The sequence below is a fragment of the Trichomycterus rosablanca genome, chromosome 8 (assembly GCF_030014385.1).
Source record: "Trichomycterus rosablanca isolate fTriRos1 chromosome 8, fTriRos1.hap1, whole genome shotgun sequence".
NCBI lineage: Eukaryota > Metazoa > Chordata > Actinopteri > Siluriformes > Trichomycteridae > Trichomycterus > Trichomycterus rosablanca.
In genome coordinates this window covers 37,584,030-37,598,898 of record NC_085995.1, presented here as the reverse complement: position 1 = coordinate 37,598,898, position 14,869 = coordinate 37,584,030, and the positions used below count along the sequence as shown (strand labels likewise).

The 14,869-nt window shown below is 39.6% G+C and overlaps 1 protein-coding gene across 1 annotated transcript in view; it reads right to left on the bottom strand.

Moving 5' to 3' along the window:
• Window positions 1-5,161: 5,161 nt before the first annotated feature.
• Window positions 5,162-14,869, bottom strand: part of fa2h (fatty acid 2-hydroxylase) — a 69,809-nt gene continuing 60,101 nt past the window's right edge. The window contains exons 5-7 of the mRNA XM_063000845.1: window positions 12,592-12,764; window positions 9,601-9,853; window positions 5,162-8,344 (exon numbers count right to left, since the gene is read on the bottom strand). Of these exons, the coding sequence (XP_062856915.1) occupies window positions 8,277-8,344; window positions 9,601-9,853; window positions 12,592-12,764 (494 nt within the window). The 3' untranslated portion in view covers window positions 5,162-8,276. The remainder of the gene's footprint in view (window positions 8,345-9,600; window positions 9,854-12,591; window positions 12,765-14,869) is intronic.

The following is a 14,869-nucleotide window of genomic DNA, read 5'->3' as shown; positions in this document are numbered from 1 at the left end:
GTGAACAGGCAGAACCACCACTTAACCAACTGATGGTGCCTGGCCCAGCATGGATCCTTGCGTAGGGCCTCTAGTGATGGCATCTGCACCGCTGAACAACCAGACCATTTCCCAGAAAATCAGAAAAGCCAACAAAAAAGCCAGCAACTTCTCCCTCCACCTTTTCCAATGTAAATAACACTTGATTTAATAATGGTATGCAGTATCATTGATGTAAGATAATAATCTAGGGCAGATGGGATGATATTATTTGTCATATATACATATTCATGTGCACAGTACAATTAAATGTTTCTTTACGCATATCCCAGCTTGTTTGGAAGCTGGGGTCAGACATTGTATGACACCTCTGGAACCAAGAGGGTTAAGGTCTTGTTGAAATGCCAAACAGTTGCTGCATGGCAGAGCCAGGACTCAAAGCCACAAACCTCTGTTCGGTTACCCACTGTTTATACTGAAAGCACATTTAATGCAGCACTTATGTTGAGAATTTCACCCTCCAGCTGCATCGCAGTAAACATTTTCTTCAATTGATCATTAAATAAAGATAAATTATTTGTAATAAATGGCTGTTAAAAAGCACAGAACGTTTGCAGCTTCATGTCATGTGATTCTTAAGAGGGTGTGATTGTTGGCTGTTTACACTGCTGCAAGGCATCCTGAAAAAGTGAAGCTGGTGAAAGCCTGAAACAATAATTTAATCTGCTCATGTTTTTCATGTTTGCAAAAAATGGCTTTGGTGGTAAATAATAAGATAAAAAAAAAAAACTATGATAAATAGCCAAACTTGACTGCCCCCTTTAATAGAATGCATGTTAGAATTAATGGTTTTTATGTATTTTAGATGTATTTGACATTCCTGTTTAGTACTCAGTACTATGGTCCTGGAGATACGTTATTTCATTTTAATACATACTTACGTATAGCTGAAATTACAATAAATGTACATGAAACTTGAACTCGAGTATGTTCATGATCTTAATTTTATTTATTTAATTTCATTGTCATGGTTGTAGTTGCAACTCATTCAAAATGCAGCTGCTCGACTGGTTTTTAACCAACCTAAATGCTGCCACATCACCCCACTGCTGCCACATCACCCCACTGCTGCCATCTCTTCACTGGCTTCCTGTAGCTGCACGCATTCAGTTTAAAACACTGATGCCCGCCTACAAAGCCAAAAATGTACCAGCCCCAAACTACCTTCGAGGTCTAATAAAACCCCGCTCTGTATCACGCAACCTCCGAGTCACTTGTCTCGCTCGACTTGATCCTCCACCCAGAACTCGAGGAAGACCAGCATCAAGGCTCTTCTCTGTAGTGTGCAAGTGGTGGAACAAACTCCCTCCGTCTGTCCAAACATCTGAGTCTCTCGCTGTCTTCAAAAGACGATTAAAAACCTTCATCACCTCTTTACTAAGCACTTAAGCTGACATGTACTAACTTACTAACACTCTAATTCATTTCTTGCAAAAAAAAAAAGATTCTAACAGGGTTTCAGCAGATTTATATTCCTGGACTGTTGTTCTACTTAAACTAGAGTAAGGTGATGTTCACTATGGAAGTACTTCTGTAAGTCGACTCTGGATATCAGTGTCTGCTAAATGCCGAAAATGTAAATGTAGTGGGTCCAGTTTACCCAGAATCGCTGGGTGCAGGGCAGGACCACCCTGAACAGAGTGCAAATCCATCGGTGGGTCTCTAACACCCTTAGCAACATGACCATTGACGTCTGCGGAGCCGCCTGGCCTGTCAACAGCACTGCTGAGATTCAGACCCGCTGATAATGACTTAATCAGTGGGTGTCGCACAGAAACATGGGTCCTAATGACCTGATTTTAATATTTATCTCCAGCCTGTGGGATTTACATGTCCTCCATGTCCAGGTTTCTTCTGGCTTCCTCTTGGCTCCAAAAAAAGTAAACACACAATTAATTGCCCCAAGTGGTGAATAAATAATGTGTGCTGGCATGAATTACACCTGAATTATACTGTTCTCAAAGTGTCAACACCGGGGTTGCAACCCACAACGACCCTGGCCAGAATAAAGTAGTAACTACAAATAAACAAACTTCTCATTTTTATCTTACAGACTAATTGACTTACCTGATTAACAGAAAAAAGGTTACAACATTAGCATAGCATAAACAACTGAAACCTATGTACATTTATTCTTTAAAAAAAATAAAAACGAAACAAAATGTTTTTAAATATATTTTTCTGATAGTGTTTCTGGTTCTCATTTTTTCATAATTGAATAACTTAACTGCTGTTTTATATATTTTTATCTAATTTTCGACAGTTAAACGATCTTCTTCGTCGGTTGGTTCTTGATTAGAGAAAATCCGTTAACGGTTTAACTTTTAAACGACGAAGCTCGAGAACGGACTGAACCATTTGGGACTTGGGGGACAGTCCACATTGTGTTAAACTGTTAGAATTATTGTAAATTGAAGCTTAACATCCTAAAATGATGCACAATTATTAATATTTAGCTGTGAGTTTGGAATATTATATAATCCTTAATTTAAAGACCAAAATAAATACAGTATTAGGGCAATATTTTCGACCACCCCCAGATTACGCCCTGGATAGTCTGGTCCCACACGGTCTACCTGACTGTATCGATTATTATAGTCAGGTGTTTTTACATACATTTAAAGTTTGATTTTTAATACACACATTTTTTATTAGAGTATATATACATAATTTAAATGTGTTTGCTTTTAGTAGCAATACTATCATAACAAAAGTCGAAAAGAATTGTTTATGTGACTACAGTGTCAAACAACAGCCTTTAGAGGGCGCCATTGTTCCTCTTATATCTGTTAGCACGGCCATCTCAAAACAGTAAGGGTCAGAAGTTCGTATTGGCACCAATGCCTTTCTTTTGGAAAATGCACCACTTTACCCAGAAAATTGTAGCAATTGCAGATGCTTTGGCATTTACATGTTTAATTCTTTTGTGTGCATTGGGGGAAAAAAGTCAACAATCAGTGATAGCTCACCGGTTAAGCTACTGGACTAGTATTCCGAAGACTTCCAGTTTAAATCCTGGCATCGCAAAGTTCCCATTCTTGGGCCCCTGGGCAATGCCCTTAACCCTCGATTGCTCAAATCACATTCACTAAATTGTAAGTTGCTTTAGCTAAAAGTATCTGCTAAATGCCACAAAGGTGAATATCATTCCACAAAGACCTCCAGAAATAGAATGGACAAAAATTATCGGCACCTTCTCAAAATGGTAAAGAACAATTGGATTTCAGTCATGAAACTGCAACCTTAATGATTTGTTTATTTGTTTGTTTATTAGGATTTTAACGTCATGTTTTACACTTTGTTTTGCATTCATGACAGGAACGGTAGTTACTCATTACACAAGATTGATCAGTTCACAAGGTTATATTGAACACAGTCATGAACAATTTAGTGTCTCCAATTCACCTCACTTGCACGTCTTTGGACTGTGGGAGGAAACCGGAGCACCCGGAGTAAACCCACACGGACATGAGGAGAACATGCAAACTCCACACAGAAAGGACCCGGACCGCCCCACCTGGGGATCGAACCCAGGACCTTCTTGCCGTGAGGCGACAGTGCTACCCACTAAGCCACCGTGTCGCCCCAACCTTAATGAAGATGCGACCAATGATGGGAGTGGAGGCACCAAATATGTCCACCACAGACTGGAGAGTTTGAATCTCAGTGGTGCTACCATCTGGGCAGGTGTTCAACAGATACACATGATCATGTCTGACAGATCAAAGGTCGGATGGGGTTTTTCTCATTAGAGACGACTACATTGAGAGCAAATGAAAATAAAAATAAATAAATAAGCAGCACTTACTCTAACTCTTAATATGTGATATGCCTTTCTGAGAGGCTGCTGGCTGGTGTAAACAAGCAAGTGACTGTGGGTGCTAGTCTACAGCTCTCCTTTGCTGCTTAAAAAAAATTACAAAAGCAAATCTGCTTGCTGAACCTGAAACCAATCCACAATATTGACTGACTACTAATAGTTCATTCACATATTGTGGTTTACAATAAGACTGCTCTGCAGCGTCAGCATATAGAGACGTGAGAAGATAAAGGGGAAACTGGAGCGTGAAACTTTATTGCTTTTATCAGAGGGTGCAATACATTTTTATTAAAGAGCAACTAAGCCACAGCAAGCATTTTTAGGATAAGTAAACGAATGTAGGAAGCCAGAAAGGTGTTTGGTGTATTTTAGAAAAGTAAGGTTCTGAGAAAACCTAATATAATCTTTATGCAGAGACAGTTACTCCAGTCATGCAAAGCTGCTCCGGGATCCATCCTCATCTTGTTAAGGCACCACTACCTTTAACTTATAAAGACTAGATGCTTGCTTACTTAAACCCATATTGTTTTAACAGTCAATATACATGTAAATAGATTTTCCTGTGATCTTTTAGCTGGTCTTACATTTTAATACAGACCCCATGTTCAAAAAAAGTTGGGACATTGTGAATCTGTGAATTGTTACTTCTCTTGACTTGACATACTGTAAGTACAAAGAAAATGTGTTTCTGTAAATAATCAGGGTCAATTATTTGATGCAGCACCGGATTGTGTTAAGTGACAATGTTTTAACAAAGTACCCACAAGCTCATGTGGCTATATTTATCACATGAGCAATGACAGTTTATCATAAAATGCTGGTCTGAGGGCTCGAAGGTCAGGCACATTCATCACTGGTTTCCGGCCTTGCCCTACACTGACTGAGATTTCGCTGAATAACATGAAACTGATTACCAGTACTCATGACGTTTGGGACACAGTGGTGAGTTCCCAGTCATGATTCTCTCCTGTCTTACCAATTCACCTGAATATTCTATAAACTTGTTACTCTTATTTTCAGTGTGTTGCAGGCATTAAATTCAAAATTTGCTCATTTGTGTGCTAAAATCAGTTAAATAAAGATTGAGGAGAATTAAGAGTGTAAACAGTTAATAGTATAATAAGTAAACAGTCATAAAGCGACCTTGAGTGTGAGAAAGGCACTATATAAATCTAACTTCTGGAAATCAGGTTTGTATTTGACATTAATGTATAGATTTGGTGGTGGTGGTGTGTGTGTTTTAATGTTCTTTCCTTAATGAGTTTAAAAAGTTTAAAAAAGCAGTCTACATCACCCTTCTCAGAAATTTACACACATTTATTTACAATACAATTTGCATTGCATAGAAATTTAAAATTGCAACATAAAAATATATAGTAGTAAACAAATATCAATATGTATTAGAGGCATATTTTATATTCTTTTTACTCTCAATTAGACAATAAAACTTTAAGAGGTAAACAAATGCAAATACATTTATTATTATCATTTTTTTGTTTTACTTTAATCAAACCGAAAGCAACCACTGGTAGTAGAACACCCTGTGTGACCTGGTCTGTAAAAGGCAGAAGGGTGCAATGCATTTATAAAAATATTTTTGTCCCATTTTTGGTAATTATTTTGTCCCGTTTTATACATTTAAGCTGAACATCCCAGTAAGGAATGGTCTAGTGGTTAATCAAATTTACTCGGCTTTCTTATTTCCATCAACCAGTCAACCAGTAATGAGATGCTTAGTCCAGTATTTTTACACTCAAGTTATAATCATAATAAAATTCATCTAATAAATTATAAAATGCCTAATATACCAGATATACTTCAAATCTGTCAATTATGGTCAAAGTCTGCACAAATATTTCTTGACATTTTGGGTGGAAAATTGTGCAGGTCTGATTTTTTGCCAAACCATTTTTTCCTTTAACCTCTTTCTGGACAAACCCACTTTTCGCATGATTTGAGTGGAAAAAGCTGTAGGGAGGTAGAGAGTGCCCATTTAAGGCACTTCAGGGGTTTTTTTTATAAAAAAAAAAAACGAAACAGATTCACCATTTCATATCTACAGTCTATCATAAAACCTTCAAGAACAGGCCTCACAATTAATAACCTTACAGAACATTTTATCTTATACTTCCACTGTCACATGTATTATTTTACCAGAGTGGTTATTTTTAAAAGAAATAAAATAGTTGACGCCGTCAGAGGTTTTAGCAGTATTAAAGGACATATAACTAAACATGGCTTTTATCATTTATGCAAATACCTACATAGACACAGATGTTCACAAACTTTTTCTGTGGTGTTTACAGTGATATCTCAGTAGCCCTGACTATGTTCACTGAGCAGATAAAGTCATTTGGTTTTCTGATGGGTGTAATCACAGTAATCGATGGTGATATCTAATAAATCACAGTACAGGGTTTGTTAAAGCTGCGGTACAAAACATTTGGATAATTCATATTGAAAAGATATGGTGGTTTGTGGTGGCCTAACACCTTCTCAAAAAAGGCATTTGGCGTGACCCACGGCAGCAATTTGATCACCATATTTCAGAGTATTGCCATTCAGAGCCATTTTAAACGTTTTAAACAAAAAGAAAAATGTTATTCCTACATACTGACGCTTCTCAATAAGGAAACTATTAAGATTTGAATCATTTAGGCAAATGATCAAGGCAATAGCGGCTGCTTCTTTGGTGTTAGTTTAGGCATCACAGGCCTATTTCATCACCTCTTTCATGTAAATAAGTAATTCTGCCTCTAATGATCAGTGAGACATCTAAAAATGCAATTACTTAACAAATGGCAAGGTAGTTGATGTAGAAAGTACTGATGCTTACACCTCATTATTAAAAATGTCCAAAAAATCTGTGGAACAAATTAAATAAATGTTAGCTAACATGTATTGTGTTGAAACTATCAATCTTCAAGCTGGAACGTGTTTGGCAAAACAGACTAAAGCATCCCAAAATCTAAAAATAGCAAAAAAACCTCATCAGAAAAAGCACCTTGATTCTGGAGAATGTATTTATATAAACTAACTAACTAACAGCTTTGCAATTGTTCATGTAGGAAGCTGATACTACGGGAACTTGATTTCAACTTTTGACAGCGTCAACTATTATCATGACTTGGGTATTCAGGCTGACATGGTGACTTAAACTTGAGTGAGAAACAATAGGAGACAAAAAAACAAAAGAAACCGATACAAGACACCTCACAGAACCGTAAAAGGTGATTAAAAAAGACAAAGTGACAGCGCTGGACAGAGCAGAGTTGGACATAAAGATGAACCGATGAGAAATCAGCCTACATTGGCGACGTGAGCGGGTCTCCATTAACAGCCTGGTCAGACCCTAACAATCGTCAACCCAGAAATGAGGTTGCCTTGGTAATGTGTAACTCATCCGAACACCTGGAGCATCATCTTCCTATAATAATTCTGTAACCAGGCAACCCCTGTACTGACGAAGATCTCCGGACACGCGGCGTCACACCCTCAAAGGTTCAGATTCGGCAGCCCTGACAACACACCGGCATTTCCTGTTCAGGAAGTTTGAGTGCTATTGTTTGTTCCTTGTGTCTGTATGAAAGTGTCACAGCTTAGCGTCTTGTTTGTTTCGTTTAATAACGGGTTACTCAAGGAGTCAATGGCTATGGCTGCTCCCCGGCTAGGATATTGTTCTATTGCTAGGTCACTTGGCATATCTTACATTAGAAACAGTGATACAAAATGAAGCGACACCACAGGCTTCCACAAAATAAAACCCCAAGAGGTAAAATGGGATGAGAAGGTGAGTGATAAGATGAGCTCAAGTTTCTGAATAAAATAATGCACAGGTTAATAAGAAAAGAGGAAGAAGAACAGAATGTAATACAGCAGCAACACTGACAAGCTTTGCATGAGCATGGTGGGAATTAAGGGCGTTCCTGAGTACAGTTCCGCTCTCTAGCAGTGGCTCGGACAGCCACTGAAGGTCCTACGTTCTTACCATTAGATCCAAACTACAGTTCAAAACCATTCTTTCACTCTCACTACTATTCACTCTATCATCATTCGTTCCTTTTCTTCACATCCACACACCTTATTACACTTTCTGATTTCTATTTACACAATGTAGGGGGTTAAAGTGGTCCCAGTGACTCTACAAAAATATTTATTCCAACATTAATAAAGAATTAATTTAGATCTAATATGCATCCGTATGCATACGTCCCAACATTCAACCAGAGTTCGGGCAGTGCCCTTTCCTATATTGGCAGACAAACAGTAATGATGAGGATGATGAGGATAATGATGGGTTGTTGAGCAAAGCAGCAGAGCGTGAGGTCTTTTTGTGGAGTAAAAAGCTGTGGTGCAATGGTCCAGGTCTGAGTGGAAAGATGGTCTCACTTTCCGGTACTTGTGACAAAGGTTGTGTTTAAAATGCCTGCTTAGGGATGACCGTTTTAAAGGGATGGTCCCAGAACGTAGTAGTGATCCCAAAACCTGTAGAAAAAGGACAAGAACATCATCAGTGGACAAACATGGCTTCACATCAAAAATATCATATCTGCGTCACCCACCCAGACAACCAACCACCATTTAGGGCAGTGGTCCCCAACCACCGGTCATTTATTACGGGGCCACACAGAAAGAATAAATAATTAGAGATCGCTACATCAGCCATGAAAACACTGCTTCCATTTCCAACACACGGGTGTTTATCATCTCATATCACCCCCAGGTGGAAGCAGCGTCTCGTTGCAGCAAAAAAAGCTCATTTGAGAGCAGTATAGTTATTCTATTTTTAATCCTCCCGTCCCCGCCGGTCCGTAAAATTGTATTTCATATGAAATTGGTCTGTGGTGCAAAAAAGGTTGGGGAGCGCTAATTTAGGGGACATTCACATGATTGATGCTGGTTGTGCTACTCTTGCCACTAAGAAGTGTGGCGGTATATTGGCTCATGGTTTTGGCGCTTGCCATGGCACTCAAAGTTCAATCAGATTGGTCGCTGACTTTGTGCCTCCAATGACACAAACTGTTTTATATAACGTGGTAAAAGCGACTCAGGCAGAACAAACTTAAAAGAAAAGCTGATTCACACTGTTTCTTAGCACCCCGAGCTGTATAACACAAGTTTAAAAGTGTACCACCACACAGTGAGCTAAGCTTAGATACATGTGGATGGCTTCTGAGTGAATTTGATGCTTTTTTAATTTGCTAATAATCTTCAGTGAGCGTGCAAGCCAAGCGCTGAGCGAAACAACAATTTGCGCCCAGCTTCAGGCCGAACGAAGCACAAAATGCTCATAATGTAAATGTCCTCTTTGTGTGGCATAAATGTTGGTGCCAGACATGTTTTGAGTATGGCAGGAACCTCTGATTTGTAGGGATTTTCATGCTAACCGTCTTGAGTTCATGTCAAATGGTGAGAAAATATAGAACATTAAGTTGTACGGTCTTGGTGAGAAAGAGAAAGCTAGGCTAACGCAAACAAGTACTGTGATGAGCAATGAAGCATCTCAAAACGCACAACATGTCCAACCTTTAAGCATGAACTATAAGAGCAAAAAGACTGCATTGAGTTCCATTCCTGTCAGGAACAAGAGCCCAAGGCTGTAGTGGACACAAACTCCATGGCAAATCTAACATTATAATTCCTGCCCGAATGAAAATGACACTGAATTTCTACTACAAGCACAGGAAAATACCCCCTGAATGAAAACAGAATGGTAAAAGGTGTGGCAAAAATGGTCATACCTGCTCTTTGGTGTTCAAAATGGTGTTTGACGTGATAAGCTTTGAGATCATACAGGTAGGAGCCCTTCTGTGGCGAGCCGTAATGCAGGTAGTAATGGATCATGTCATAGACGACGTAGCCACACAGACCACCGACGAACAGAGACGTGCCCAGGCCTTCGGGCATCAGCTGGCGCAGAGCCAGGTAAAATCCACCAACAACGATGGACGCGATACCAGGAGGGAACACCAGACGAGAGCCATCGAATGGAGACTGTGGAGAGAGACGAGACTGCTGTTAGATTAGAGTTCACTATGATAACCCGTAATTAGACTATAAGACTTTTATTAGGATTTTAATGTCATGTTTTACACTTTGGTTACATTCATGACAGAAACGGTAGTTACTGGTAACACAAGATTTATCAGTTCAAGTTGGTTTTTTTTCTATTTTATTTATGCATTTTCTCCCAAAGTCTTCCACTGCTGGGGGTCCCTGATTGCAGTCGAGGTGGGTATATTGCTTCTCACGCCTCCTCCGACCCACGTGCAGCCCTTAGCGGAACCCTTTTTCACCTATGCACTCTGCACAGGTGCCTCTCTATCTGCCAATCAGGATCCTTACACAACGTAAGACCCCACCCACACAGTCCGGCCGTCCCGCACTAGCAGAACTGTGTCTGCTGCAGGCACTGCCAATTATGCCCGCTAGATGGCGCCCAGCCGACCGGTGGCAACGGCAAGTTTCGAACCGAGGATTTCAGAATCTCTGCGCTGATGTGCTAGTGGAATATCCCGCTGCGCCACCTGGGCGCCTCAGTTCAAGTTTTTTAATGTCAAACACAGTTAGGGACAATTCCGTTTCTCCAGTTCACCTCACTTGCACGTCTTTGGACTGTGGAAGGAAACCGGAGCTACCAGAGGAAACCCACACAGACACGGGGAGAACATGCAAACTCCATACAGAACGGACCCTGACCGCTCCACCTGTGGATCGAACCCTGGACCTTCTTGCTGCCCACTAAGCCACTGTGCCGCCCTAATTAGACTAGTAAATTACTCAATGCTTCTACATAAGCACAAATGCTTTCAGCAACACTAAATCGAACTGATGCATCTTTGCTTGTGAACATGTGTCAGGACGCAATTACGACTTAACGCAGGTGCAAGCTGCATTCTGAGCACTGCAGCAAGGGGGCGCTGAGTCAGCTGAATGTCTTCTGTGCTGAAAGTGTGCCTGTGTTTTTTCTCCAGAATGTTAAAGCAAAGCAGACGAATAAAAATCTCACTGAGCCGGTGTTGTGCTGAATTCCCACTCCCCGGCAGAATCCGACTCCCATTCGCATCTTATGGCCAAACACACTTTCACTGCTTTTATAGCTAAGACAAATCTAGAAATGAGGGTACACTATACTTCATAAAAAATGTGGCTATAATTAAACATGATACTAACAACAATTGTAGTAATGATTATTTTAATTATATAAAATAATTAATATAAGAACTACCAGATTAATATGGGTGGAAATGTCAGCAGCTTTTACATAGTCAGAAGGAGTATTTTATATGTTTTATATGTCTCTAAATTCAACGGGGGTCGGTATTTGGGGAGTGTTATTATGGCGCCCGCTGAAATCATACTCCCCCCAATAAAATCAACATAGGGCAAAATGCTTTTCAGGACACAAAATACATACTAAGACATGCTAGAAAAATAAATGAGATGTGATTCAGACTCTGCATTGCTGAGATCATGGTGGGAGTATGATTTCGGCAGGCGAATGGGAGTCAGATTCTGCCGGGGAGTGGGAATTCGGCACAACACCGGAACTACTTCATCAGTGCAAATAGTTACAACACTTTGCCAGCTCTATATTTACTCTGACAAGGAAACTGTCAGAATAGTGGAAGCAGCTTTTGGGACTACTTTATGGATAAATATATCATAGTTCTGCATGTGCATCAACAGACTTTATGGACACGCAGTGCTTGAGTGGCCTGCCTGCAGTCCAGATCTGTCTGCTATTGAAAATCTGTTAAACAATTCATGCAAGACCCCTATCTGCAGCAACAGGTGTTCTCAATTAGTGTTCTGAGTTCCCAAACCATTACAGGTGCTGGGAGGTAAATAGAGTAAGGGCGGGACGGTGGCTAAGTGGGTAGCACTGTCGCCTCAAAGCAAGAAGGTCCTGGGTTCGATCCCCAGGTGGGGCGGTCCGGGTCCTTTCTGTGTGGAGTTTGCATGTTCTCCCCGTGTCTGTGTGGGTTTCCTCCGGGTGCTCAGGTTTCCTCCCACAGTCCAAAGACGTGTAAGTGAGGTGAATTGGAGACACTAAATTGTCCATGACTGTGTTCGATATAACCTTGTGAACTGATGAATCTTGTGTAATGAGTAACTACCGTTCCTGTCATGAATGTAACCAAAGTGTAAAACATGACGTTAAAATCCTAATAAACAAACAAACAAATACAGTAATCACTGGATGGCCACATGGACACAAGAGGGACTGTGGGAAGACGAGTGGGGTTGACTGTGAAGGGAAGGCTGAGGCCCCGAGATGGATTGGCGTTTGGACTGGGGTGTGTTACCGCAGGATTTTATTTATTTATTAGGATTTTAATGTCATGGTTTAGACACTTTGGTTACATTCATGACAGGTTACAGTTACTGCTTATACAAGTCTTTAATGTCAAACCCAGTCATGGAACACAGTCAATTTTGTATCTCCAATTCACCTCAATTGCACGTCTTTGGACTGCGAGGAAACCGGAGAACCCGGAGGAAACCCACACGGACACGGGAAGAACATGCAAACTCCACTCAGAAAGGAACAAAACCACTGCACCTGGGAATCGACCCCAGGACCTTCTTGCTGTGAGGCAACAGTGCTAAAATAAACTAATAATACAGCACATTTTATTAAGCACTGTAAGCTAATCAGTATGTATAGAGAAATAGAAGAAATAGAAGAACTGTGAATATCTGAACATCTGGGTGAATGTAGGACTCACCTTGTGGTGCTGCCCGTGCAGCAGGAAGTGCAGCATGATGAGGTAATAATTGTGGGCTGGAGGGCGCATGTGGAACACAAACCGATGGATGCAATACTCAACGAAGGACCATATGAACATCCCGAGCATGAAGAGGAACGGGAAGAAGTACTTATGGATTAGAATGGAGTAATCTGGGGACACAGAGAGTGTTCATAACAAATATTAATGATATAGCAGTGTTTACACAATTCATATTTCGTCTCTAATCCATAGTAGCCAAGAAAAATAAGTGCAGCCCATCATATTAAAGCGTAGGAGAGATTTGGATAGATCCAGTTCATCACCAACAAAACACAGCAATTACAATACACACAATTATTATGAACGTGAAGGGTAGCTAGCAAACTGTTTTCATACTGATGTGTCTGAAATTATAAAGAGGGCAGGTGTAGCCTAGTGGTTAAGGTACTGGACTAAACAAAAGGTTGCCAGTTTAAGCCCCACCACTGACAGGCTGCCACTGTTTGGCCCTTGAGCAAGGCCCTTAACACTCAATTGCTTAGATAATATACTGTCACAGTACTGTAAGTCGCTGTGGATAAAAGCGTCAGCTAAATGCCAAAAATGTAAAGACTTATTATAAGAGAATTATAAAACCAAAAATCAATCATAAGTGCTTTCAAAACTCCACCAACAGAGGTCGTAATTGCAGCAGTTATGAGGAAACCCGCCAAAACACCCACCCTCAAAAGAGCCAATTATTGTCTGTATGGGTACCCAACAGAGAGCATGGGATTTGAAATCTAGCATTATTTTTCATCAATCACTGATACCACTGGCACATTCCTGATATAAAATCATTTTGTACATTTTAAATGTTAATATGTAATCTAATATAAAATAATTTATACATTTTAAATGTTAATATGTAATCTAATATAAAATCATTTTATACATTTTAAATGTTAATATGTAATCTAATATAAAATCATTTATACATTTTAAATGTTAATATGTAATCTAATATAAAATCATTTTATACATTTTAAATGTTAATATGTAATCTAATATAAAATCATTTTATACATAAATTTTAAACAAATAAAACATGCAGTATATAAATACGAACCTAAAGAAAATAATTTTGTTCGTATTGTGTGTATGCCAGTGATAGAAAAGCTGTTAAGGTCCTGGACTTTCGTTCAGAAGGTCTGCTAAGTGCCATAAATGTGAATGTAAATGTGAATGTTCTCCTCCCAGGCTAGAATATCAGCAATCTGAGTCATAATTACAGCTGCATTTAGATTAATTTGGTTTCTTTTTCTTGTTAGTCTTGGAAAATTTTGTAATTAGTTGACAAACCCTGGTATAGATCAAAGTTTCTCAGTGACTGGGCTGAAGACCACTAGTGGGCATTAACGAGCTTATTACTGTTAGAGAGCCTTACTAAACCAGTGACCCCAACCTACTGTCACAGCAAATTAAACAAATATTATCACAGTATTTAAACGCTTTTAACATAATGAAAATATATTAATTCTTACCAATAACAATTTTACTGACATTAAAGCCAAGCTGATCACTTTTAATTTTTCTTTTAAAACAGCAAATTTGCCTTTGTATTATATTTTGATTCTTTTTTTTATTCCACACGTAGGAGCATCATTTTAAAAACATTGGTGCAGGGTCAGTGTTAGAGTGGGACATTTGTGGAATGATTAAAAACACCAGTTTTGGAACATTTCACAGGTAAATTGGTAAATAAGTAGCAGGTGATGCAGACATGACATTTGTGGTAATATAGAGGAACTGTGCGACTCTGAGTACACACAGTGTGGTTGATGATTTCATGATACAGAGTCTAGAGTGACGTTTCTGTACTGAGGGGCAGTTGTGGCCTAGTGGTTAAGGTACTGGAATAGTAATCGAAAGGTCGATGCCAGGTTGCCACTGTTGGGCCCTTGAGCAAGGCCTTTAAACCTCAAATGCTTAGACTGTATACTGTAACAGCACTGTCAGTCACAGATGCTTTGTTTGGATAACAAAGCATCTGCTAAATGCAGAAAATGTAAGTGTAAATGTAGTGTAAATGAGGAGCATGTCGAGCGATAACAAAACCATCAGCTGTTTACATGTAAGGATGGGTAGAGGTACACCACTGTAAAAAACTCTCCCACTGAGGTGTGTGGTACATTATAAAGCATGCCACACAACAACAAACACACCCGGGCAGTTGATTAGCTTAAGTCTTATATTATGCAAGAATGAGGGGAAAAAATCACTTTCACAACAATAG